We start from the raw sequence: 27,427 nt of genomic DNA on the forward strand, positions 1-27,427 counted from the left end.
ATACGCGATACGGTAGGATAAGAATTCCAAGTAGAAGTGTGGATAAAACAATAAATTAATTTGTATAATTTATGACACATCGGGATCTCCGGTGTCAGCTGTGCCGGGTTACCTGGACTGCGGTGTGCTCGTCGTTCCCCTTTAGGAGCTCTCTCCAAAGGGTTTGGCTCCTTACCTTCATAGGTAGGGTGTCGACTGGAGTTGCTATAGCATCCATTCTAAATCCCACTGCTGTGTGCGAAGTGGGGATTGGTCCACCCATTGCTGCACCTTCTGCTGGGTTGAGTGGCTTGCGTCAAAGGTGCGACCATCAGTAGTAGGGTTCTGCTACCCATGCTGGATTTGTCACCTGTCCGGACTAGGTGGAGGCTGGCGTTGGGCACTATGATGATAGACCTCCGGTGGTATGGTCTCTGTTACTAGGTACACCGGGCTATAAATTCTGACTCACTGAGTAATTTATGAACAGTCCCTTCGACAGCTTCGGTTGTAAATATATTGACATGTTTATAAAGTGGAGTCTTGTAATTATCCTCGTGATTATTAAACCATATTTCCAAGAGAGTTTGCGGAGCACGTGTGATTTGCCAATGGGGAATATGGTACGATTCATAGCAAGCTATATAAATGACACTATAAGTAACATTGGTAAAATATTTTACTACATCCTTTCTTCCCAGTGGCTCAAAATAAAATTTAAAATAGCGCCACTTGGTAGTGGCGCCATGAACTAATTTAAACCCACTTCCGGTAACGTGATATTCCGGGAATTTGGCGCGCGATTTTAAACATGGCCATTTGTAGGTTTAACGCGTGCTTAGGCAACACTATGGTTCCGCAACAAACGCAATTTTTTGGAGTACTATTTGATTGGCTGAATTTGAACTTTTGACTGGATGACCAATAGAAAAATTAAAATCACAAAGACGGTTTAACTTCCGGGTCCCAGAGTTGTGAAGAAAGGATGTAGAAAAAATGCTTGACCAGTGCTACCAAGCTGTCCTGCCACCCGCCTACAGAGCAGTCCTGCCGCCCGCCGACAGAGCAGTCCTGCCACCCGCCGACCAAGCAGTCCTGCCGACCGCCGACCAAGCAGTCCTGCCGACCGCCGACCAAGCAGTCCTGCCGACCGCCGACCAAGCAGTCCTGCCGACCGCCGACCAAGCAGTCCTGCCGCCCGCCGACAGAGCAGTCCTGTCACCCGCCGACCAAGCAGTCCTGCCGACCGCCGACCAAGCAGTCCTGCCGACCGCCGACCAAGCAGTCCTGCCACCCGCCGACCAAGCAGTCCTGCCGCCCGCCGACCAAGCAGTCCTGCCGACCGCCGACCAAGCAGTCCTGCCGACCGCCGACCAAGCAGTCCTGCCGACCGTAGACCAAGCAGTCCTGCCAACCGCCGACCAAGCAGTCCTGCCGACCGCCGACCAAGCAGTCCTGCCAACCGCCGACCAAGCAGCCGAGAAGCCGCCGCCGACGGAGCTGTTACTTGAACCGCCGTAGAGTCGCGCCTAACTATTTCCATGTACATAATAAAGTGTAAATAAATAACTTATAAACTAAATCAGACGTCACAATATTTGTATTATTTTAAATATTTTTGGTATATTCGTATCGGATAAATAAAACATTTTGACTGATTATGAGAAATTCACGTGTTTTTAAACGAGCGTTGTTATGCGGCAAAGCGCGAGATCGGGCGTCTCGCGCTTTTCCGAACTTCAAATAAGGCCTTGTATTTTAACCCAAAATTTCAAATAAGGCCTAATATTTTAACCCAAAATTTCAACATGGCTCCAAAATTTAACGCCACCAAAGAAGCCAGAAAAAAGACCATTAGCGCCCTGGTCAAAAGATACGAGGAGGACAGCGACCAGATCCAAAATGATATCAGAAATTGCTGGAAGCCTCTACTGGAACTGGTCGAAACGAAAGGGTCAACATCCAAGCACCTAACACCGGCCATGGTCAGAAAGGCCCAAGAACCGTACCCAAAGCTATCCGCCTTATTACACGACGTCAAGGAAGATCTCGATTTCATCCGGAGAAAGAATTGGGTGTTGGTTGGGGAACGTTTGAAAGCCTACTATTCCAATCCCGCTTTGTTGCAAGCGTACCTCCAGTTAGCCCAAAATTTCAATCTTTTCGATAAAGCCTTGGAGAGAGCGACGAATGATCGGAGGTCCAGGGTCCGGCCACAGACGAAAGCTCCTAGCAGACCACTAAAACTCGGACACGCCGGACCATCTTTCCAAGTAACGGCGTCCTACGATGGCCCTTTCTCGGACTCAGAAATGGACAGCGATTACGACCCTTTGGAGGACAACACTGACCCTTTTGGACCATCACGTCCCGGACGTTTTAAAAGGATACCTCGACGGAAGAAATTGTCGATCGAAAGTGTGCTGGACCCGAGAAGAAAAGCTCTCAAAGGTAATCTGCTCCGACGAATTCGAAGTGTCCTTAGATATCCCTTCGAAATGGTGCGACAGCAAATCGACACCATGGTGAATGTGCGGCTCTCCGCTCCTGATCAGTCTAAGGACAAAAAGAGCCTCCAAGAGGCTATCCACACCGCCCATTGGTTGAGGGAAAAGTTCGAGCAGGCTTTGGACGGAGCCACACCCAAACACGATGACCTCCAGAAATATCTAAAGAATAAGAAAAAGAAGACTAGGTCGTAATTCGAATAATGCGCTATATTAAATTAATTTTTAATTATTATCCCAAATTTGACGTTAACAGTACAATTTTTAACCAATCATTTATATATTAAAGGGCTCTTTACACCTAATAAAATTTTCAATTAACTAGCCTTTGGCTGTGCCTCAGTAAAATATTTTCCAAAGGAAGCGCTGCAGTCAACAAATCTTTATCAAAAGTGAAAATTTCAGCCACAGATTCCATCAGTACTGTGTAGGAACTCTAGCTTTACTCGAAATCTACCGATATCAGTAAAACCACACTTAAGCAAAGGTCTACCATAGGGGCCCATTTTAACGGCGTTGTCTTGCAGATAAGAAAATTAACGCACGACGATAGGACAATAGCGCCATCTTCGTTTTCAAATTTTCTACATCTAAAATATTATTTTACTTGCTACTATTTGGTAGAACAGCTCTCAAGTCAGCAGCCACGCTCTGGTTGATAAATGGCACACAAAACGCGTCTAAATCTCAAATTTGAAAAATAAATACCTTCAGAAACAAGTTCTCTTATTTCTAAAAGCCAATATAAGGCTCTGATGAACCATTTTGCAACGATAAGTGTTAATTTTAAGTTTGAAATTGATAAAATTGTGAATAAGCCTTGGCTACGGTGTGATGGGCTGGCGGCGGAAACTTATCCCGCATGGTTCCAAGTTTAAAACCGTTCGCGCACCGCCTTCTGCGCATTCATCATGAAACGCGCGAAATTCATTTGGGGAAATGCCTAGTTGACAACATAACCACTAGGAGGTGCAGGTTTTGAATACCTACCTCTGAATAACGGGCATGTGGTCGTCAAACATTTGGCCTAGACCTTTGCTTATAGGGACCTTATGATAGGCTTATGGTAAAACTAATATACATCCAGGATGCCCTATAACTAAATCTTTCTTTATTGAGGTAGTTGACAACATTAATTTGGTATTGTACAATATTTTCGGTAGACACAACAGAAGAGTAGAAGTGAAATCAGGGTTAAGAAACGGAATCTGTAATTGTTATTGACTCCTGTTTCCGAGATATTCGAGACTTCGGATGGCACAGACATAGCCGCCTAGATTAATGGCACAGATCAAATTCGGTTAATGATAGTCTGTCGTGGAGCGAATAGCGATTGTGAAATAGGAAGTTTCCGAACAGGAAACCCGTCCCTTCCTACTCTGTCCATTATCCATTGAACAAATAGATATACGAGCGTACACGCGTTTAGGTTGGAAATTAAAAAAAACTACTTCTTAAATGGAGCGAGAGTTTATAATTAATCATTATTTTCCAAAAGTAAGCGTTATTTACACTTCTGAAAGCAGTTCAATTTTCAATAGGCCTTGGCTGGTTCGTCGAAAACATAGAAATAGAAATTAGACTAATTTATATTTCTATGGTCGAAAAGGCTGCCGGCGGACAGGCTTGGAAATAAGCGGTGGTCACTGGATCAAAAACTAGTTTGTTAATGGCTCGGACCAGTTTTTTTATTCGAAAACTAGGGGTTCACTGGTCTTTAGGACCAATTTATTAATTCCATCTAATTGTGAAAATTCAGCTTTGACCAATTTAATAATTCGGGCTTCTTGCTTTCGATTCCTTCAAAGTTGCCCAAATTGTCCAATCCTTGGTAGTAGTGTTAGGTGGAGCGCATAATGGGAAAGTGGAAAACTAAGGGAGTGGGCTAGGGCTGTGCAAAGTATTCGTCATTATTCGATTTGAACAAATTATTTGGTCATTTTTAAGGTAAACTATTCGCACCGACAAATCGAATTCTAGTATTTAAAAATTCTAGAATACCAAATAATGAACTTTGAAAAACCGACTATTCTATTTTTTTTTAAATAATTTGATTTTGTCGATTTTAATCAAAATTTATCAAATTATTTGGTGTTTGCATAAAATTTCTACCGCCTGAGGGCACTAACAAGGAGACATCCCAAAGTGTAACCCACCTATTTTGTTCAAACTCGGGGGATTGGTAGACCTTCATGTATCATGAAAAATCCTAAAGGGAATTTATTCAATGGGCAACCGTTTTGCCATGGCAACGAAAAGTGTTTTTGACAACACAAAATATTAAGTTTTCCCATTGAAAAGAACATGGGATTTTGACCTCAAATTGATCAAAAGTTGTTCAATTTTGACGAAGCAAACAAAATTTAAACTTGACATCGGAGGGCTCGAATGGTAGTTGAAGTAACCCACTTCTCGCGGTAAGTTCTCTATCGGATATGCAAGATGCAAGTGCAGAGACGAAAGCTACTAATCCATCCGGGCTGATTCCTATTAAGCCTTTGAAGGTATTGTTTGATTTACAGTGAGAGTAAGCAGTGGCGGACTACCGCACAGGCGCATAAGGCGCGTGCCTGGGGCCTCATCGAAAGCGGGGGCCTCCAAATCGTTCATCCTCGTTCGTTCGAGTTTTTAGCTTAGCCTTAGCAAAAGTGGCCTTAGTCAGTCAAAAAACCAAAGATGGGGCGGCGAAGAGAAAGACAGAGGGGAACCTAGGAGGATGAGTCTCGGGGAAAGACTGCATTTAGATTCGTTACTATAGCAGTGAAAAACAGTGTTTATTCTTGTAAGTGTTACGGATAAGAAGGGACAGACATTAAAATAAATTTAGAATTCATGTTTTTACGAAACATCATAACAAAAAAAATTAAGCAAAGTTTATCCAGAATAAACTCTATAAACGTTAAGAGATTATATACAAAATTAAAGAGTGGAAAAATAATTATGATGTGCGATTCGAAAATCGCTCTTGTCTACGTCACTCCGTAATCGAAGTCGACCAAAAAGAATGGTCTAAAACTAGAAAAGTTTTATTTTTTTATAATTTTCGAAGAGTCTCCGTGACAATTTTCATTCTCACATTGTGAGAAATTCAGAAAATTGTCCCGGAGACTGTTTGAATATTTTGCAATTGTTAGGTCCAAATGTTATCATTTATTAGTCTATTAGTTCAAAAGAATCCTTTAGTTTCTGGAATGAACGATGATGGCGCCTTGATCGGCACGACGCACAGTGGGGAAAACCTAGGTATCCATCCTCCTAGGGCAAACTGAGCCCAAAATTAATACCTCAAAAACCGTTTCCTGTACTAATTTCAAATTTTTGTGACACTTAATACGTGTTCGGGAACAATTAAAAATTATAACATCGATGACCTTGAACCATGTCTTCAAGGTCATTGAAAAATCATCTCGAGAATCGTTAGATTTAGAAACTTCGTTCCAATTAGAATGATATTTAATGTCTGAATAATTTTGGTCCGAATTCATTTGATCAATTGAAAGCTGAAAAACAAGTTGGTCATCAAGTAAACAATGCTAAACTGTTTACAATAAAAATTTTATAAATCCAAAAATTACGTAAAAGAAATTATCCCATTGACTTAGCATAGTTTTAAGTTGAATCGACGAACTGTAAATAAAATAAATTTCGATTACTTGGCTTTCTTTTTTACAAATTGAATCATATCAAAGTCATAGAAATCTTATAACATAGAATGATTCCGTATAAATACAAAATGGGCCAATTACATTTTCGGAGATTTCGTCATTATCAGCCAATCACGATTCAAAGAGTGACTACGGAAACGACTCGTTGCCATCTAGTTTGAGTTACTGAAAATAATAATTCGATTTTAGATTACGTCACCTTAAGAACCCGCATTTGAAAGGCCAACTACGTAAATATTCGGTTTACTCTGTCTTTCACTGGAAGTCGGTTGACTGCAATTCACGTGTGCCATGCAGTTAGCCGACTTCCAGTGAAAGACAGAGTAAACCGAAGATTTATGTAGTCGGCCTTTAACCCACGTCAATCGAGGAGGCCGTGATTGAGTTTAATGTAGTTTTTACACATGGTAGACTGTTTCTTTGCTCGTAAAGATTTTTCTGTTATATGCAAACGTTTTGGGTAACTATTGCGTTGTTTGTTGTTATGGCTCCTCAATGTTTCATTTTCACGGTAATGTGTCGTTGTACAGGTAAAAGTTTGGGTTTCCTTAAACCTCGGGGCAATTTGAAATGTTGAAGGGCAACGAAAGCTCTGTGGCAAAATAAAGAAAAAGTAACGTGCTTTTTAACACCCTACACCCCCCCCCCCCCTCAGTACTGGCGAGACCACGTAGAGTTTACCGTAAATTTCGCACTTTGCATACATATTCACACAAATGCCGGCTCACTTGCGTTGCCCTTTAACAAACGTCGGGCTTTCAAATTGATGATTTGGTAAAAGTTACTTCAGGAAGTTCAGTGAGCCTAGTGGAACAACAACTCAGGACTATAATTACTGCAATATCCGTTTTTTTTAAACACTTTATTTAACATTGTAAATATCGGTCTTCGTTGAGTACTATCTCTTATGTTGTTTAACAGTGGAATGTTGAATTTAAGCAGAGTGCGAGACATTTATCTTGACTAAGCTTCTAAGAGAAAAAGCATATTATTAAATAGAAGGTAAAGTTTAAAAAAATAAGACAATTATCCGTATGATTGTTGCTGTTTAATTCAATGACTGTCGTCAATTCATCATAAGTGTCATTCTTTAGTGTAATGTATATTTAGTGGGATATAATTACTCTTTCATAAGGTTTTTGTTTATCTAAGTTTCTACAAACATAATAATAAATATAATATTACTTACTTTAAATGTGAAATAACCTTTAAATACAAAGGTTTATACTAAGGACCTTCAGTCACTGCTTCTCCCAAAACTATCATTGACATTGCCTGATATTTTAAAAGCCGGGCCTATGTCAGGCCTAGGCTTAAATATTTTCAAAGCAAACCTAAACGAAATCTTTTTTATCTTCCTCACAATGGCATTTAAATATTCCTTATAATAAGTAATTATGAAAACAAAACTAAAAATTCAAAAAATCTTAACACTATTATCAAATAAAAATCCAAAAACGTTGAAGTGTTTCATGTGAAAAACTCCAGCAAAAACCTATGGGAATTCTGCGAGCTTGGATCGGATGGATCCTGTAAAAATCGTCTGAGCTTCTACTATTTTTAACCGCCATGTTATGGCGCTAGTGGCTTGCCGTAGTCAATGAATAGCCGCTGATTGGCTGAAGCTTAAGCAAAGACTATATAATCATTAGGCGTTGCTACAAAATGACTTGGCGTCAGGTTCTCCCGTAGACTGGAGCATTCTAGATAGGAGTAAAAGATTTCTATGATCAAAGTCATTTAGCATAAAATGTGGCGAAGAACACTTTTCTAATTGAATTTTTTTTTGAATATCCAGTATGGTTCTCAACATAAATTTGAATAAATAGAATATTCGTGAACAGAACATATGTTATGTCCGATCCATAATAACTTTCCTGTAGCCAGTTTAGCATTATTTACTTGATGACCAACTGGTTTTAAGTATGAAATTTTTCGGCTTTCAATTGATCAAATGAATTCGGGATAAAGTTATTCAGACATTAAATATGATGAGGAACACCCTTCTAATTGGAACGTAGTTTCTAAATCTAACGGTTCTCGAGATAATGTTTCAATGACATTGAAGAAACGGTTCAAGGTCATCAATGTTATCCTTTTTAATTGTTCCCGAACACGTGTTAAGTGCCACAAAAATTTGAAATTAGTACAGAAAATGGTTTTGATGTTATCGCCATGGATCGTTTTTAAATTGGACACCCTTTTAATTTCATATATCTATTGAAAATCTGTACAAAAAATAGTAAATAGCAAAATACTGTCAGATATACTGAAGTCTGCAGCAGACTGTCTGCTAGATATCAACTCTGTACTACCCCTCCGTTGAATCTTGGGTCTATCCTGTATTCCTGTTTCATATTTCTGTGGAGAAAAAGCTGATTTTGCTTGTGTATGCAACTGGAGTCGTTAGAAACTATGTGCATATACTTTCACGCACACGACCAACAAAATTACGCGCGATGGGCTCCCCTGTACATAGCCGATTAGAGAGAGCTAGAGACCGAAGATCCAGAAAGTTGGAATTTTTTAAATAATGGGAGTTTTGTAATCACTAAAAGTCAAGGTCCCTTCACATCTATGGACCCTGACCATGCCCTAGAACAAAAGCATAAAAAATTGAAAATTCAAGGAGGGGTTGAGGGAATAACTGGAAACTCGTCAGCTCCATAGAAATAGAAATTAGACTAGAAGCACTGCCCTTTCCGCCAATCCCAAGGGAAACAGGCGAGCTAGAAGGCTGACATTAGGGTGGAATCGCGATGTACGCGCCATCTGGCAAACGCATTAAACACTGTCGCCATGGCTACGACCAGAATTTCGAAGAGGGAAAATAACATGTCGATCCACTGAGCATCACGTCGTGCGCAGCGGCGGTCTTTTCGTGTTTAAATTTTTGCGTCTAAAGCCGGGTTTTCATGGACGCTTGTAGCTTGAAAAAGAAAAGATTGAGATTTTTCCATTTTGCGAGAAGCGTATAGTTTATTTTATATTTCGCGCTCAAGCTGCAAGGAAAGCGCTTCGCGATTTCATGATGCAAGATATTTCTAGCGTGCTGCCGCGTTTATTTTTTGCCGAAATAAATATGGCGATTCCGAATCGCAGTCGTCTTTTGATTAAGAAAAAAATGGTATTACTTAAACTTTTAGTAATTATCAAAGCCAAAAATAATAAAAGAAGGTATAAAAACAAACGATGGTGGGGGCACCCTATTTGCATAATTTTGCTCCACTCTATCCACACAACATTTACTGCATCTCTGTCTCGGTGTTCTTTTAATTTTCGGTTCCAAATTATTGGGTTATCCTTACATGGCTTAATTGTCTTTCACTTCTATTTCCCTTTGTTTTTTTATCTTCTTTCTCTTTTCTTTATATTTCTTTTTCGGTAATTTGGTTGTGGTTGAACTCATTGTTAATAGTTTCGATCAGCGTACAATAGTGTGATAAAGCCCCATTTTCATGCTCGCTGGTAGCGGGTAAAAATCGACAAAATCCGCTTCCGCTACACATTTTTTCACTTTCCACGTCGATCTGTTTCAAACAGATATTTTAGCTTTATTTTCACGCTTGCGAGTGGCCGAAGCGAATTTTGACGATTTCTATCCGCTACCAGCGAGCATGAAAATGGGGCTTTAGCCTCGGTACCAACACTAGCACATACTACATACCCATTGGCTGGCTGAAGTCACATGAACCGACTTCTCGCGCGAAATTTTCGCTTGGGCGTAAAAATATCTAGTAGGATTTGATCGGCGCTAGAAGCGTGTTCCAATCTATTTTCACAAGCGCACACTCCACTTGAGCCCAAAATACAACCCACAACTCTCAAGAAAAGCCAATAAAAGATCAAAATAACTATACGGTACCACAACTTTTTATTGATATTTAGGTTCAAAACTTTCTATAGCTGTGATAACCAATTATAGTTTCAAAGTGGGTATGAAAGCAATAGTCCACACAATTTTGTTGAAACTTCAACTTCACCAAAGATTCCATGGCAACTGGTAAATAAAAAGTAATTTTTAAAAGCAATTATATTTCATCCTAAAATAAATTATTCAACAGGGAGATCACACCTATAGCGTACCAGATCCTGAAACATTAATTTAGCTATCGAAACAGCCGTCATGCGAAAATTAGTCGATACTAACATTTTCAGTGAACTTAAAGACCATAAGTTTGACTTTGAGTTGGGAATGGGCCATCACCGCAGCAGTCTAATTAGAAAAATAATAATGTTATATGCCAAAAACCTGGAAATGAAAGGCACAGCAATAACGCAAAACTTTCTAAGCTTATTTTATTTCAAGGTCAGTAAATGTTCTAAAAGTGGATTACCTGTAGTTTACGTGTATATAGTAGATTCTTGAGATTTTTATGATTTTCGTAAAGCTGTTTAAATAACTTAATATAATGTCAGAGAAATAAAAAAAGGTTTTAATACGTTGCCTACGATCTGTTTTATGTTATTCCACGTGACCATATTTACTCATTTAGTTGAAACTTTTTCTATGAGATGGTGCGACTATCGCGATTCCACTCTGATGGCAGCCTTCTAGCTGGTACGTCTACGCCCAATCCAATCGTGCTTCTAGTCTAATTTCTATTTCTATGGTCAGCTCTCGACAAGTACTTTCTCATCGCTCCCATATTAAGCTCAAAGAAGAGTTCAAAGATACCTTTGGAATAGACGGTAAAATAAATGCCAACGGCTTCCCAGCCTCTGAAGGGTTTTTGAATTTGGGGGTAGGAAAAAAGGGGAAACGTTTCGTGACAGCATGGATGCCAGCCTCTCCGCTTCGCGACTTTAATTGTCACTGAAGTCAATTCAATCGTTTTTCACGTCTATTACGATTGATCTCAATTAATAATTTGTATTTTAATTTAAAGAATTCAAGTTATAGGTAAATTTACAGTTAAACAACCATTTTGTCTAGCTTTTATTCCCGAAATATAACGGTCAGTTTACTTAGATGGCGCCACGTGCTCTACGAAGAATCACGATTTAGATAATTGTTACTCGGCTACAGTTAAAAATTGGTCTCTGCGCATGCTCCAATACCAACCAATCCGGTGTTCCCTCCCTGGCTAGTGTCCAGTTTTTAAGTGGCAATGACGGTTTAAAATTCCACCCCCATTTATTTTACCGTCTATTGTAGGAAGAAAGAACTCTTCACTTCATCATGAAAGAATTGGAAGTAAGCCTTTAGTAAGGGTCAGAAAATAGCCAGCCACGCATTAAATATCTCTAACGCAATTTTGAAAGAGGGAAATCCATTCGAGAACAATGATCTTCACAAATTAATGACCTACGCAGTACCTACCGAAGATATCGCGAAAAATATTTGTGAACGAGATGAACTCGGTACGGTAGCTTTTAAAAAATTCGTTCAAGATCGAATCATTAATATAACAGTCGGGTATTGGGACAGCCAGAAACGTTACCAATATAAATTTTTCAAAGATTCTGGGAGTACTGTCCAAAACAAAATTAAAGGCGAAATTTTGAACCTGAAGCAAGAAAGAAATTTGTATCTCGACTATTGGTATTTGGTTACCGCAAACGCCCGCCCTGACCTGGTCGTGAAGGATGCAATTGGATAATTCGAATTACACGTCCACCATCTAACTTTTACCCAGACGGTACTATGCAAATGTTAGCTTCGAAACATGAGTTAGTTTCAAGTATCTTGTCACTTCCACAAGTAGATATATTTGTAAATGAATTGAGCAGCAACAAGGGGTCTGTTATAATTATTGACGCTACGTGTATTGTTCAATCGTTTCAATGCGCAAAAGATATAACGTCGATTTGCTAGTAAATTTGTTCGAAAAATTAGTACTATGGCATCGGCCTACGATGAGGTACGAACGCTTTTTGATAGTCCAAAAATTCTTTGAAAACTAATACCCTTGAAAAACGTGTCGGGAGAAATTTAGCCATTCATTATCATGTCAATGATAACACTAACGAAATCCGAGCTAACTATTTAAAAAAAACTTCTAGAATACTAAAAGATCAGTCACCAAATCGGTATTGTTTCCTCGAATAACAAGCTTTCCTCTAATCGTAACCTTTCCGATGCGTTTGCGATGGAAGCTATGAAAAATGGAAAATATAACTTGTAAGAAGCTGACCGGCAAATAATTTTACACGCTACCGACGTTGCAAAGTCAGACCCAGATACGGACGTGCTAGTTCTACTAATTGGTTTCTACCAGCAACTACCAAGGGACTCAACTCTTCTTCGTAACAATGGTGAAAGGCTTACCATTGGTGACTATTACTTCAGGCTTGGTGAAAGACTAGTGAAAACCATTAATTGGATGGTATATCTTCAAGGGCTGCGATAATACATGATGCGTTGCGACTTAGGTCTTAAATCAAATTTCAAAGCTTTCATAACGAGTGATGACAATATTTTAAAGGCTTTTACGTTGTTGGGGTCGCAAGACTGTATACTATAATATATTTTCACCCAAATGGAAAGATACATGTATAGATCGCTGGACAGCAAATTAGAAACTTTAAAAGAGCTTCGTTGGGACCTATTTGCTAAATCAGGAAAAGAAGGACGACAATTGCCTCCAAACGTTGGAACACTTATGCCGCACACTAAGAGGGCTCATTATCAAGCTTTATTATTAAAATCGTCTGACATTACACGCCCAAAGCTACCGTTAGCAACATAGTACGGTTGGATAAACACAGAAAGAGGTCACCAACCACAATATTGCACCTTTCCACCAGCACCTGAAGCACTACATGCGCTCCGCAAATGTGGTTGTTCAAAAGGCTGCTATGGAAGAGCTTGTGGCTGTAAGAAAAATAACCTTCAATGCACAGACCTATGTTCCTGTGGAGAGGAATTCTGCAATAGAAGTGATAAGACCGTAAATATATTGTGATAGTTAAATTAATTTTGCAAATGTATATAAATGTTGTAAAGAACTTACGGCCAATAAACCTTTATTTCATTCTTATGTCCTAGTTTTCATAGACTGTATGATTAGGCGTGTGTTACACCTTAAAACAACATATTTAAGCTTAACATTCCCAAAAACAAAATTTATAATAAAAAAATGTTGTCCAACTAGTGTGGAATGAAGCGATTAGAAGCACTGTTTGCGTATATTCTACGTTGCACAGAGATTCGAGCAACAACATTTAGAAAATTATACATAATTAAAGGACTTAAAACTAATAGTTAAACTGATATGCAAGTTTAACAACCGGTCTTAAAATTAAGTCTATCATGTACTTAAGCTATTCCAATCAAAAAATTAAACTTGGCACAATTTCCAAAGTAAAATACATCTGCCGCCTTACTAAGTAGGTAGGGACGAGTTTCCAGTTCGGAAGCTTCGTATCTCACAATCACTCCTCAACAGACTATCATTAACCGAATTCGTTCTGTGCTATACTTATCTTATTATCGACTTATGATCCCATTAATAAAAAAAATTGTTTCAAAAATATTTCAATATTTATTTACCATTATTTATCTCCTCTTCATAATATTTTGACAAAACACTAATTATGTTTCTTCTGAATAATGTACGTTTTTCCCAACGTATGGATCTATAACTAAAAATGTAAAATCGTTACACCAATTTTGAGTAGCTTAACGTTTTTGTCACCCCATTTTTAGTATTATAGGCTATTTTTGATTGAATTATTAAAGAAAATAAGCTGTTTACTAGACTTTTTACAGGGGGGTACCAAAATGAGCTTTCAAGAGTACAATACGATTTATAGGAAAATATTTCGACTCAGGAATGTCTTATCATTTGTGAAATTCAAAATAATCAAATTCGGAATAGGCGAATTTTCGAAAATCTAGATTATTAATACTCCTTAAAGGGTCTTTCGTGCATTTCCTGTTTTTATTGGGTTTTTTAATATTCTAACGCAAAAACGAGAAGAAAATATTCGTTTTGCCCCTTTAAAGTAGTATCACGTGCTAGCGTTTTGAGCCTCTTAAGTTCTTCTGACAGGAAACCCTGTTTTCTACTATGCTACTGTTACGCCCTCTAATGTATATAAACAGTACTATTTAATTTATTGTAAATTAACTTTTTATAAATTTTAATTATAAATACACTAATGAGCTACCGTATTTATAATTTGATAATATGTACTTTAAAATTTATTAATTATCTACGTTACATTTAAAATATAGAATCATTGTTAGTATGAACTAAATAAAAAAATCGTCTTCTAACCATTGAATTGGGAATAGTACCGCTAGACTGACAATTTTAATCTGCCTTCCGCGAAACAAATTTTTCAAAATTGAGAATTGTCGGTGGCGCTATCGGCTGTTAGCGGCGGGAACTATATACTATACAATTGAATTAATAGTACTAATGTACTTTGAAAGTGATAGATGGCGCCACCCGTATAATGATAGAGTTAACACGTGATACGACTTATTTTTACGTAACGTCAATGTCTTCTAGATTGAGTTAAGTCATTCAAATTCGTCGATCCACCATTAATATTTAATTCCTGTTTCTCGCGTTATTTTCGTTCCGAAGAAGCGGTCTTAGGTTCACCCAAAAATTAATATGAAATAACTGTACTAAAAAGGCCCTGGGATTTTGCTAAAAAATTATTTTTGGTCCCACACGTCACAATCGCTCATAAAATAAAAAATACAAGGATATGTCAATGTTCTGCTACATATGCTTATTTAGCCTTTCTATAAAATAAGCTTCGCTAGGGGCGCCTCAAAATTTTCAGAATTCTTCCCTTGATAGTGAGAATTATCAATTCTCGAAATTTTGACAGTCCTTCTCACAGGAAGTGACGTGATCTATTCTCACGAGCTCTCTTGATTCTCACCATAGATATAGGAAACGTATATAAAGGCAAAGAATTCTTTGATAAAGGTCTAGATAAAATATTTCAAAGGGAGTGAATACGGAGGTGACAGCTAGCAGAAACGCGTAATTTCTGCAGGCTATCCTTATAAGGCGCTATCTATCGGTAAGAAAGCTCGTGCTATCGTCGCGAGAGCCATTGTCTCCTGCTTTAAAATTATACTAAAAGTCACCAACAGAATTGACGGCTTTTAAAATTCATTTTGCGCGTGAAAATACCTCTACATGTTATGGTCAAAAAAGCACGCAAAGAAGGCTGTGTGCCCAAGACATGTTTCTGTAGTGTCGCGCGCTAAAACGTCATTTCAAAATCCGTCAATGGTGTCTAAAGACTACGTCCTGCGGAAAGGTCAAGCACTTACAAGTTAGTAATGAAATGCTAAGAGAGCTCGCGCTCTTGGTCACGTGCCTTCCTCGGTGTCTGCTAGGTGTCAATTCCGTATTTTATGTTAGGCTTAGACGCCCCGAAATTTATCTAGAACTTTATATACATTCCTTATATCTATGATTCTCACTCTTGGTCAAAAGGGGGGGATATTATAAAAAAAATGGCAGCTAATATTCTAATCGGTTTACTTGATGCTGAAGAAAATAAACATTATGATATTTTTGTGGACGAAAATGAATTTCAGAGAATACAGAATGGTTAATTTTAGATGAATTAAATTTAAATTACAAATCAAATGTTTTCGTCCTTTATATATTATCGTGAAATCGTGTTAAAATAATATTTATCGTCAAAGGCTTAGTTTACAACGTTCGCGGGCAATTTACTCATATGTCCAGGTAAAACGTCATCGATATTAAATTCAATAGAGATACTTTTATAAAAGTACTTTATGTTATCTGGAAATCTGGCCGACCGAATGACACGCGCTTTAGTTTTTTTTATGACCTTGAGCGACTCCCGTCAGCCTGATCGGTGAACGGGGCGTAAAATACCTCGGGAATACCGGTCCTCTAAAATTTACAGTCCGTGGTTCCAGCGGGAAGTTGGTAAACGCTATCGGCAACGCGCGAAAGAGTGATTTCGAATCTAGGGTACGAGTCGAGGGGTCCGACCGAGCGGGTCCGACACTCTATCAAATTTCGTACACGCCTGTGATTTGAAAATTTCCAAATTTCAAATTTCTGATTAAATTTTAGAAAATCTTTTCAAATTTCTCAAATTTCACAAATGTTTTGGCAAATTTTCAAATTTTTATCGATTCCGCCAAATTTCTCAAATTTAATAAATCTTATGAAATTTGATGGTTTTCCGCAAATTTTTATGAAATCTTGCAAAAATTTGTAAATTTGAATTGAAATTTTAGCAAATCTTGAGAAAATTCATAAATTCCTACGGGAAATTTAAGAAATCTTCAAAATTTACAAATTTACAAAAATCGCAGCGAAATTCCCTTCGCCCTCGCTAAGATATCCGAGGCAATATCCGAGCTCGGCTTTATAGGGTGGGTCCGAGGGTGGGTCAATGGGGTCGGCCCTCGGATCTACCATAGGGTTTTGCCTAGTGTTCGTTCACATACTATATATTTGTAAAACAAATAGGATTTCTACCATCAACTTCGAGCGCTCAACTTACGAGGAGACTACCCGAGGTGATAATCACCGATTTTGTTGAAACTAGGTGGGTATGTAGACCTTATGGTAACATGAAATTTCACTAAGGGAAAAGTTGCATTAGTTTCCATTTTCTCTAGCTACGGCCCTGCATCGACCTTGAATTTTGGCCCTTTTGGTTTTTGTCTCAGTTGTTCGCTCGTTTTTACACACAATCCTAAGGATTTGTGTGTAGCCGATGCCGCCGTGTCGCGCATATCTCTTCAACGATTAGGGCTAGAAGAGTCAATGATATATCGTTCGAATGTACATACATCGCCATTGATAGCCTTTCATAAAGTTTTCAAATCGGAAGTCTAGAAGTTGTGAATTTGTCCAATTTAATATTTTCGGTGGTTTCGCTTTATGTGGTAGATATTTTATTTAAAATTAAGTCCGATAACGTTAAAAAAATTATTGTATAGGTTAGGATTCAGCGGACCTTCAACTTCAGTTATATCAGTAAATATTAAATTTAAGTATAGTTTCCAGGGTAATTTACGGGACGCAAATACGTTAATGAATTTTAATTCTAAGTAAGGTTTTTTGTTAAGCGTATACGGACCCCCGCAATTTCCAACATTGTAAATCCGCGTGTTTATCGAGGTCTAGCGTTTTTCAAGGCCGTTCAGAGTGCGCCGCGCTTTCAGCGTATGACCAGAAGTAACAATTAAGTATGACACTGATCGACCTAGTTTTCGGCGTATGACCAGCGTAATAAGTGTGACACTCAACGTAACAAATAAGTGTGATCAGAAGTAACAAATAAGTATGAAACTGATCGAACTAGTCTTTGTCGTATAACCAGAAGAAATAAGTGTGACACTCAACGGCTGACTAGTAGTAACAAATAAGTCGCGTTAACACTAGACATTGACGAAAACGGTCGATATGAGATAATGAGAGAGATGTGAACCGAGCTCGAAAGAGCTATAGATTTTCGAAAAACAGTCAAATTAATGAAATATTAAAATGACGATAACGATCAAATCTCATGAAAATTTTAAAATCCCTATCAAATCTCATGAAAATTTCCAAATCCTTATCAAATCTCGTTAAAATTTCCAAATTCCTATCAAATCTCATCCAAATTTTCAAATCCCTATCAAATCTCATCCAAATTTTCAAATCCCTATCAAATCTCATTGAAATTTGCAACTCACACATAAAATTTGGAAATTCTGCAAATTTTGTAAATTTATGAAATTTCGGTCAAATCTTCAAATCTGGACGAAAGATTTGAAGATTTTCAAATTTCGTACGCATTGTCGACGAGTGTCGGACCCCTTGGTACGAGTTTAAATTATCTTTGACCCAAGGCACCACCTTACGCCTAAGTCATCAAGCGACTTTTGAAGCCAATAATTCAGGTGGCCGGCTAGTGATTCAGAATAATATACAGAACAAAATATTTTCCCAAGATATTCCTTGTAATTCATCCGATCATGGCCAGATTAACATTATTGGGGACCCTGTGCAAAGTAGAATTCGGGGCCCCTAAAAATTAACAAATTTTACAAATAAAAAAATATTGAAAAAAAATATTAAAAAATTAATAAAAAAACATTAATTTCGAAGACGGGGCACACTTGGCCCTGCATCGGATTCTGAGTTCAGTGAGTTGGTATTAGAAAAATTCGTGAACTTCTTTAGCTCGTAAAAATTCAGGGGGGGGGGGGACAATGCCCCCCTTACCCCACCCAAATGACGTCCATGAGAGGCTACTTCGCAATATTTAGTTTCATACTTAGTTGCTGGTTAAGAAATAAAAATATCTAGTACATTTGGCGGAAAGATACTATCACAAATTTCCGGTAAATCGTCTGCGGGAATTTCGAATTTCCCCTATTTTCTGTTGAATTCCTAAAGGTTCCTGCGCGTGTTATATTAATCCATTTTCGAAATGTCAATTGCTTAAATTTTAAAGTGATCAATAAATATTTAATGTAGATTATTATTTTTAAGATAAATTATAGGCTTTGAGCTTAGAAAAGATAGCGCCATCTACTTTAATCCTTGTCAACTTAATGTGTGAAGAAATAGCAGACGACTTTTGAATATGAATGTTCTTTAACTGAAACGTTCAGCTTTTATATCGAGATCATTTTGAATGAGCAGACAGCTTTCACACATTCGATTTAAAACTCAGTCGGTAGGCGGTGATACTTCTGACAAAGTTTAGACTACGCACGAAGCTTTTACAATCACCGTGTCTGTCTTTGGGTCTGTCTGTCTGGGCTGCGAACTCGTACACATTTTCGGGGAAAAGTGTAATCAATGCGTTCGCAGTTTCTTGGAATCCAAAAGAGCCCCATTTTTGTCATAGGGTGGGTTTCGAACCCCAGCCCTCCTGCACGACACAGTGGCGCACCCAGGATTTTCTTATGGAGGGGCCAGGATTGATCTCTAATGAACTAAGTTGAGAAATTTTTAAGACTTAATGAAACAGGAGAGGTATATTTTGGCTTGCCAACTAATTGTTAGTATTATGCTCCTTAACAACCATCAAATCGCACGTTTATATACATCAACGAGGTAATCTCGGTATTACCCGTTCTATACTTACCCTGGAGGCCTGGACTCGCCAAACGGAATTTTTTTTAGGTATGCCTCACTTGTAGTACTAGAAATAAATTATTACAACTGTTTTTAAATCATATCTATGTTAAATAATTAATTATCACTTCGAAATATAACGCAATAGACGGTAGTTTTCAAATTTATATAACGCGTGCGGTTATACTTAGAAAAAAAAGGTCTGAGGTCTACTGAAACAGTGGCCATCTTTAATTTTAAAATAAGCCAAAAACCACTTTCCGTACAACTTCCCCTCCCCTCAAAACAACCACTGATCGCACAATTGGCAACCCTGGCGGAAACGAGCCGCTGCACCCGAAAGGAATCCTCAGTAATCATCTCTAGTGCGTACCGGAAACGAGCTTCCGGTCGAGGTTCTTCCCCTTTGCTCCGTTACAAAATAAAGCGGCTAACTGCATGGTATTCCTACGATATTGTAACATGGTTTCCAAACATTCAGAGTTGCCAGACGTACGATAATTATCATAGACGTAGATAATTTCGAGATAATTTTTACGTACGATATTTTCAATGGCGTACTATATAGTACGCATTTTTCGATAATTCAGTATTATTAAATATTTCACAAGTTAAACGTCACTATTTCACCCACAATTTAAATCTATCACCAGTTTTCAGGCATACGATAATTTTTTCTGAGATCAATAATTTTATTATTATAAACCCACTAACTAATTATAGCGGTTATGTAGTTTTATAAAAGTCATTTTATTGAATTTAGACCCAGATAGCAGACGTTTCGTTAATTGTATTTCATATCGTAGGATTATAAGTAACATATTACGCTAAGTATGATAATTTTAATGCTAATTTTCTAATTGAACCTTTTTTCGAAACTGACATCATCGCCCAGTAGTATTTTACCTTGGCCATATATTTAGCCACTAGGGGACTCTGCTGAGAACCACACCTTGATTGCACAAAAGCTCTGAAAATCAGTTCGGTGATAAATTTTGCTAATCGACACTTACGTTATTATGTTATTTATGATAGGATGAATTTAAAATGTCATTTAATTGAACTAACTGATCTGAGTAAAACCTATTAATCCCTATCAAATATAATATAGAGGTCCGTACCGTGGAACTAACTAACGATAGTTAGTTCCATGTCCGTACTCTAGATTAGAATTCTGAGAGCTTTCTGATTGACGGTTTGTAACGATGCGTTTATCGGGGTAGGTCCGATGGGCCGAAGACCAACCGATCGAAGGGGTCCAACGGATCGAAAACTCACGGCCCGAAAAAAAAGGACCAACCGACCGAAATTTAACATACGTTTTTTATAGCAACAAAAGGGAAAAGGTTTCAACGGACCGAAAAGTTGTATATCGTTAAATAAAAATTAAAATTACTTTTTTACTGTTCAAGTTTACTGTTTTGTTTTTTACTTCTGCCCCGAGATATAGCAGGGTACGCGAAAAACGTTTTAGGTATTTTAGGTTAGGTTAGGTTAGGTAAGCGCGCTCCGCGCGCAAAGGTTAGGTTATATACGCGCGCCGAAGGCGCGTAGGCACCGTTGGATACGTCCGTGACTTATATATATCTATAAAAAAAAACCTTAATTCGATGTACTAAAAAAAAATATCAACGTCTAAAATTGGGCTGTAAACCGCACAATTGGGGTATTTTCGATCGATTGGAACTCAATGTTAAATCGTTTTCCAACAAATTGGATTGCGGTCGAATGGGCCCAAAAGCAAAATTATTGCATTAAATTACTATTCTTAATTACTATTCGAAAGGAAAGGCCTTCGAGTGGAAAACAAAAACGCGCGCGCGTTTAATTTCTTGTGGGGTGTATATTTTTTCTCATGCTCTAAATGTTTCCCACCGTTAGACGTTAGGGTCCGATAATCGCGACTCGAATCCATTCTGCAGATAACGATAATTTAAGCTCCTTAATATATACTTTTTAAAAGTAGTTTTTTTTTAAAGTGTACTTAGTCCACGAAAGTGATTTTTTTTTTCAATTTTTTAAAAATATATATTTCGGTCCGTTGAAACCTTCTGCAATTAACTCATAAAAAGGGAATTTTTTATTTTTCGGTCGGTTAGTGCTTTCCTTCGATTGGATGGACTTCAGTCCGTTGGACCCCCATTCGATCGGTTGGTCTTCGGGCCATCGGACCCAGACCCGTTTATCCACTTTCGGCGCATGACCTCCGAAAAATCAGCCTCCGTCGGTCGCTGTATTGTACTATCACGGCCAACTTTAATGTTCGCGCAACAGTGTTTAACTGAAATATGTACAATTAATCCCACGGCACTTAAGCAGCTAGCCGTCACTGTTAATTTGGGCTCTACGGGGTGCTAAAATAGGGGTGATTGCGAGGTTAATTAGAGGTATCGATATCCTTAGCTCAGGGTATTGTGTATACTTTATTATCCGTGACAACGTTAGAAAGGTTAGAAGGTGAAAACGTTATGGGAAGGTATTTCTTAATGCTAGGAAATCTGTGTTAACTTGTTTAAATAAACTATTCTATATTCGATTTATAGGCTTAACTAATTTACACCCGCTTTGAATTTAATTTTTAAAAGTAAGAAAGTTCCTGTTGGTTGTAATCAACATTTTGGAGGACAGGACAATTGGAATGGAAAATAGAGCATTAATTTCCATCTTCAAGGTATACAAAAAATGTCAAAAAAAATTTTAAAGTACATTTTTGTTAGAAAAATAATTATCTTCAATTTTAAATTAACTTTAACATATAAATACTTTGGAAAAATTGTAAAATCCCACAAATTGTTTATTTTAATAGGGCAATTTGATGGGGAGTTTTCATGCCAGTAATTGGAGAAAATCCTGCCGGTTGGATGGAAACAGTTGAATATCGGAAACAAAACTAAAAGAAGCAATCTCCGAGTGACGATGTCCGAAGAATCAGACGTTCTTGATAGTCAAATTCAATTGCTCAAAATGTAGAAACATTTACCTCTCCACGGTTTTCTTAACGAAATCTTTTATCGTTTAGGGTGGGGCCATACCAAAACTTCCTTCCCGACCCGATTTAAAATTGAGCCGACCCGGTCCCGATTTCTTTCAATGAATAAAAAGCCCAGCCCAACCCGACACGATTTATAATTGAGCCCGACCCGACCCGGTCCCGATTTCTTTCAACGAAAAAAAATCTCGGACTAACTGACCCGATTTAAAATTGAGCCCGACCCGACTCAGTACCGATTTCTCTCAACGAAAAAAATGTCGGGCCCGACCCGACCCACAAAAAATTAAAAATTTTGGGTCGGGCGGGCCTAAAAGCCCGACTAAATCGGGTACCCAACTTATCCCTAGTTTAAGCATACAATTTTTCGATTTAGTTCCTTTTAAACAGAAAACTTTATAAGAGTATCTGGAGATTGATATGATACGTGGAAGATTGACATAAATTATAATTTATAAAATTCGTTTAGGTAGTTTTTTATTTATTTATTTATTTTATTTAGTTATTTGAACAATAAACATCTGTGAAGCCGTTCCCAAACATATAAATAACCTATCAACACTTGGATCTCATATTTCTCGAGTTCCCTCTCATATGACTAAATTAGAATTGTTATGTCACGGCCAACTTTGATTTCTCGCGCATCTCTCGCGCTACAGCGGCCATCTCATTCGTTGACGTTTCTGTGTTAACCTATGAGCAAAAGATGTGTATGACGTCAGCGCCCCTAGCGGATTATTATTTTTAGTATAGTTTTTACATTGGGGACAATATAACCACCGAGCGTGGCGCTGAACTCCTACCTCAGGCGGAATTCATGTGTGCTCACCTCAGTCCGCGACTGAAATCACACGCAAAGCTCACACGTTAACTAAATCAATCCAGCTCCCTAACTTTTCATCCCACACTGGCGTGATATCTTTGCCAGTTTAAATAACTTTAATCACGTAAGAAGACTGCGCATGATCATTGTAACACGGATATTATGCAGTTGCGTTAATCGTACTGCAGTAATTTGGAATTCTTTTCCAGTGGGAAGTGGGTAAACGCTATCGGCAACGCGCGAGAGAGTGATTTCGAATCTAGGGTTTAAATTATCTTTGCTCAAGTTAAAGGGCTTTTAAAGAAACATTTCAAATTGTATTTTATTTTATTTTTTATTATTCTATCTATTTTATTATTACTATTTTATAGAAATAATTTTCTGATTAAAAACCTGGGCAAAAAGACCATATATGCACCAACAACCCTTCCAATTAGGGAAAGTTTTGTTATAACGAAAAACACACGAGTTTTTACACATTCTACATTGTAAATAATGTGAAATTGCCACCTAGATATATGAGAAATTACTACAAGTATAAATACTGCTATACTGCTAGGAGCAGTTGGTAATTTATAATTATTTCTGCTAAGACCGACAACATTCGCAAAAAGCAGCGACACGTTGGAAACTGGCTCGTTCGAATACGGTTTCGGTAGATGTCGCGGATGGTAGAAACAGCTGATTTGGATCATGGTTAGAATACACGGATTGTTTCGCGCGTTTTTACCAAATATTTTCCCGCAAAATCCTCCCAGTGCTGGGTTGCCGCATCAGCACTCACTCTCGCTCTCTGCGAACCAAACCTAGGAAAGATCTCCCCTGGGTCTAAATTGCGCCAAAAATTTATTGTCCATTTTTAGGCGGACTTTGGTGCCAAACAGCCGTTCGTTGTCTCTGTTGAAACTAATGTCTTATAAAAGGTAAGAAAATAAATAAATAATCTCGAGTGAAAGTAAACTGTATGAGTTATCGGAAATAAAACATTTTTACACTTATTATGGCTCTGTAAAATTAAACTTTGAACGTCACACTTAAGATAAAACAGGTGATACCATATTCCCTATAGCAGTATAAAGTTATTTATTTAGGTGACTAAGATATCTCCCCCTAAAGAAAGATAATCCTTTTTTTACTTTCAATTTAAACTTTGCACTTGTTTAAGTAACCATCAAAGATAAAGGAATAGTTGGTCTTAAATTTTGGGGTTTGCTCATTAGGAGACTGGAAAAGGGACTGTGAAGTTAATATTAAATCTTCTTGAATGGAAAGAACACAAATATTGCCATTTAAACATCGAATGTCTACAAGAAAAGTTTTTAATTTAAGACCCACGAAATCTAAATGGAAGGACAGAAATACGAATCCAACAACAGTTGCTGTGGGCAGTGGAGAAATCAGATTACAGCCAGCAATTTTAAGGAGGAAAAGGAAAGCTGAATCTGATTTTGAGGTACGTTTCATAGAGTTGTCCATGACCCACGTAATTGTAAGTCTTAAACCCTTCGCTTTTTTTTATAGATGCCCTTTTCTCCCAAAAGTGAAAGTAATAGTTTAACAGACCAGTGCACATCGGAGGAGAGTCTAGCCTCCACGGATGTACTATCCAGTCCCAGACATTTAGTTCCTTTCTCCTCCCCATCTTCAATATCACCCCTTAAGGGGACCAGCACCAGTCAGACTATATGCCGGTTTAGGTTACCATCCGCCATCTTCCCCACACCAGAAGTGCCCACCAGGCATTCCCCTTTGCCAAAATTCAGTTGGGCCCACCCTGGAGATGTTTGGAGGTTAATGGTTGAAAAAGACTCGCTCTATCTCAGAAACCATGATTACATGTCCAGGCATCCCGCATTGCATGCTAAGATGAGGTGCATCTTGTTAGACTGGCTAATGGAAGTCTGCGAAGTTTACGCACTGCATAGGGCCACTTTCTACCTCTCTCAGGACTTCATAGATAGGTACCTAGCAACTCAGACTGATGTACCGAAACAACAGCTACAACTGCTAGGAATCACGTGTTTATTTATTGCCGCTAAGATAGAAGTACGGGATTTTATATATTTTATCTTGATCGTAGCTTAATCTATCCGTAATATTTTAGGAAATATACCCCCCTAAATTGACCGAATTTGCCTTTGTAACTGACGGAGCTTGCTCGGAGAGTGATATCATTGAAAAAGAACTTGTCATTCTAAAGGTACAAAGTGAAAAATAGTACCGCAATTTATTGAGACTAATTACTCTAATAAATTGTAGGTATTAAACTGGGACCTGACACCAATGACGATAAACAGTTGGCTCAATGTATACATGCAACTTTTGACGATACCAATCAAAAATGGTGAAACTCAGGATAACTTCATTTTTCCTGGCTATTCGCAAGAAACATTTGCCCATGTCTCGGAAGTAAATAATAGGCGCTGTTAGAAAGTCACGAAACAGGGAGGGCCTAACCTTACACTTTCATATTTTCAGGTTTTAGATTTGTGCATTTTGGATATAAGGTGCCTTCAGTTTACGTACGGAGTCATTGCCGTGTCTGCCTTAGTCCACGTGACTTCTCACCATGAGACACTCTCAGCAACTGGATTTAAATGGTCCGATATATCCACATGCGTTTCATTTTTAGCCCCATTTTACGAAACTATAAGGGAAAAGGGTTTCGTTGATCTTATGGAGTTTAAAAATGTAAAGAAAGGCGATTCCCATTATATTCAGAATCACACGGTAGATTTGGAATTATTGGTAAGAAACTACATTTATGCGAGTTCCAGTTTTTCTTAAACTACATGATTTTCACTAAATTGTAGGAAAAAGCTCAAAGTAAGGTGGTAAAATATCGGGAACCGATCATTGTTAATCAAAGTGCACCGTGTCATCTCTCTTCCACACCAAGAAGTACAAAAAAGTTACGGAAATCACCTCACGAAGTCATTGGACCGGAAATCATTCAATTAGATTAGTGATTTTAGGCATCAATTATTTTTCCTTTGGAGAATTTATTTTCTAGTCCACACCTCCCATGTCCAGTCTGAGGTGGTCTTTAGACCAGATTTTAACTAGGAGAATCTAATACTTTTAATACAAAAAGTTATAAAATCTACCAATAGTACGATGAACCTTTTTAGTTCTTAATGAACTTAAATCATTGGTAGATGTGATAACATCTTATTTTGGGGAATTATTTTAACTGGTATTTTTTTCCATTTAAATATTTAATTTTAGTAAACTACAATTTTTCCTGCAAAAATACTTTTGTGCAATTTTTTGTGAAGTTTTGAGTTTGAATGATTTGGGACTTTTTTTTTTAAAGGAGTGAATGTTTTGTGGAAGCTTTGTTTAATTGTAATATGAATTTAATTATTATACAAACAACCTTATCTTTTAGGTGTAATGTTGGGAAAGAGTTCATTTCCTAATTATAATAATTTTGTAAATCATTGCATTATCAAAAGGAACCTTAACTATTTTAGTCATACGACTGATTTTGTATTTATTCTTCCGCAATGTCATAAATGTTTTAAAATGTCACCTTAACTTTGTATTGAACGACTGACTTGCTATTTTATGACATAATTGTATATTTTTAAACATATCATACATAGGAAATAAAAACTTTCTAAATTGTACATCCTACCTTAATGCTTTTAATTCAACTAAGCTTATGCCAGAAAATTTGTAGGACTATACCCCTACTAGTTATTTTTTAACTGCCTTATCCGTTAAATATGGATAATTGCCGAAAAGAACAATTTTAAATGGTTAAGTTAGGCACATCAAATGTGGGTGTGGTATATCATCAAAAAAGGAGTGTTTTATTCAATACTCTAACCACTTGTCCTAACCTACCCCTAATTATAATTTAAGTACTAGTGAACCAAATGGTTTTTTCATTTCAGAGATTTACTAAGGAAAAAATTAATTATTTTAAAGTTTGGCACTATGGCGTTTTAGAACGTCACCCACGCGTTTTTCTATAGATAATAAAAAGGATACCAACATGGCAGTCATGGCTAAAGCTACGAACTGCCTTTACCCTATTGCTGGTAAATATGAAATGTTTCGAACCTAGAATAATATGTTTAGCTTAACTAATACCATAAATTTAGAACCTTTTTAGAGACTTAAAAGTTAATCATTCGGAAATCACTGTCTCCATTTTCTTTCAAAAAATTTTATTTAATCAAAACTTACTAAAACTACTTACTACTCGCGGAGCAAAGTCCCTTATTGTAAAATACGGATTCTCGGACGCGCAACGACGTTTGGAGCAGCCTAAGAAAATTTGTCATTAATTTCATAAAATGTCTTTAATTTTCGACGTTTAAATTTGGCGCTTTTTTTTATGGTATCATCATAAGTAACATAACACCTATAAGTATGACATTGGAAAATTCACTATGGTTACGAAACAAAATAAT

The 27,427-nt window shown here is 37.6% G+C and overlaps 1 protein-coding gene across 2 annotated transcripts; it reads left to right on the forward strand.

The window, feature by feature from the left end:
* The first annotated feature begins 23,734 nt into the window (after nt 1–23,734).
* CycE (cyclin E) lies at nt 23,735–26,606 on the forward strand. 2 transcript variants are annotated; one of them, XM_090159029.1, is made up of 7 exons: nt 23,735–23,926; nt 24,333–24,456; nt 24,525–25,049; nt 25,108–25,203; nt 25,263–25,412; nt 25,482–25,751; nt 25,817–26,605. In XM_090159029.1, the coding sequence occupies exons 1-7, from the start codon at nt 23,913–23,915 to the stop codon at nt 25,967–25,969; spliced, it is 1,332 nt and encodes a 443-aa protein (XP_090015155.1). In that variant the 5' UTR covers nt 23,735–23,912; the 3' UTR covers nt 25,970–26,605. The 2 variants fall into 2 exon arrangements, with proteins under 2 accessions (XP_090015155.1, XP_090015154.1); XM_090159028.1 differs by lacking the exon at nt 23,735–23,926 and having other exon boundaries at nt 24,258–24,456; nt 25,817–26,606.
* Nucleotides 26,607–27,427: the final 821 nt, after the last annotated feature.

This window comes from Leiobunum rupestre, chromosome 9 (assembly GCF_980474605.1).
Source record: "Leiobunum rupestre chromosome 9, qqLeiRupe1.1.hap1, whole genome shotgun sequence".
NCBI lineage: Eukaryota > Metazoa > Arthropoda > Arachnida > Opiliones > Sclerosomatidae > Leiobunum > Leiobunum rupestre.

Excerpts from the sequence above, each read along its gene's own strand:
- CycE (XM_090159028.1), top strand. The coding sequence starts at position 24,268 with ATGGAAAGAACACAAATATTGCCATTTAAACATCGAATGTCTACAAGA. Across the intron at positions 24,457-24,524 it reads AAGCTGAATCTGATTTTGAG|ATGCCCTTTTCTCCCAAAAG; the intron begins GTACGTTTCATA and ends TTTTTTTTATAG. Across the intron at positions 25,752-25,816 it reads CGGTAGATTTGGAATTATTG|GAAAAAGCTCAAAGTAAGGT; the intron begins GTAAGAAACTAC and ends ACTAAATTGTAG.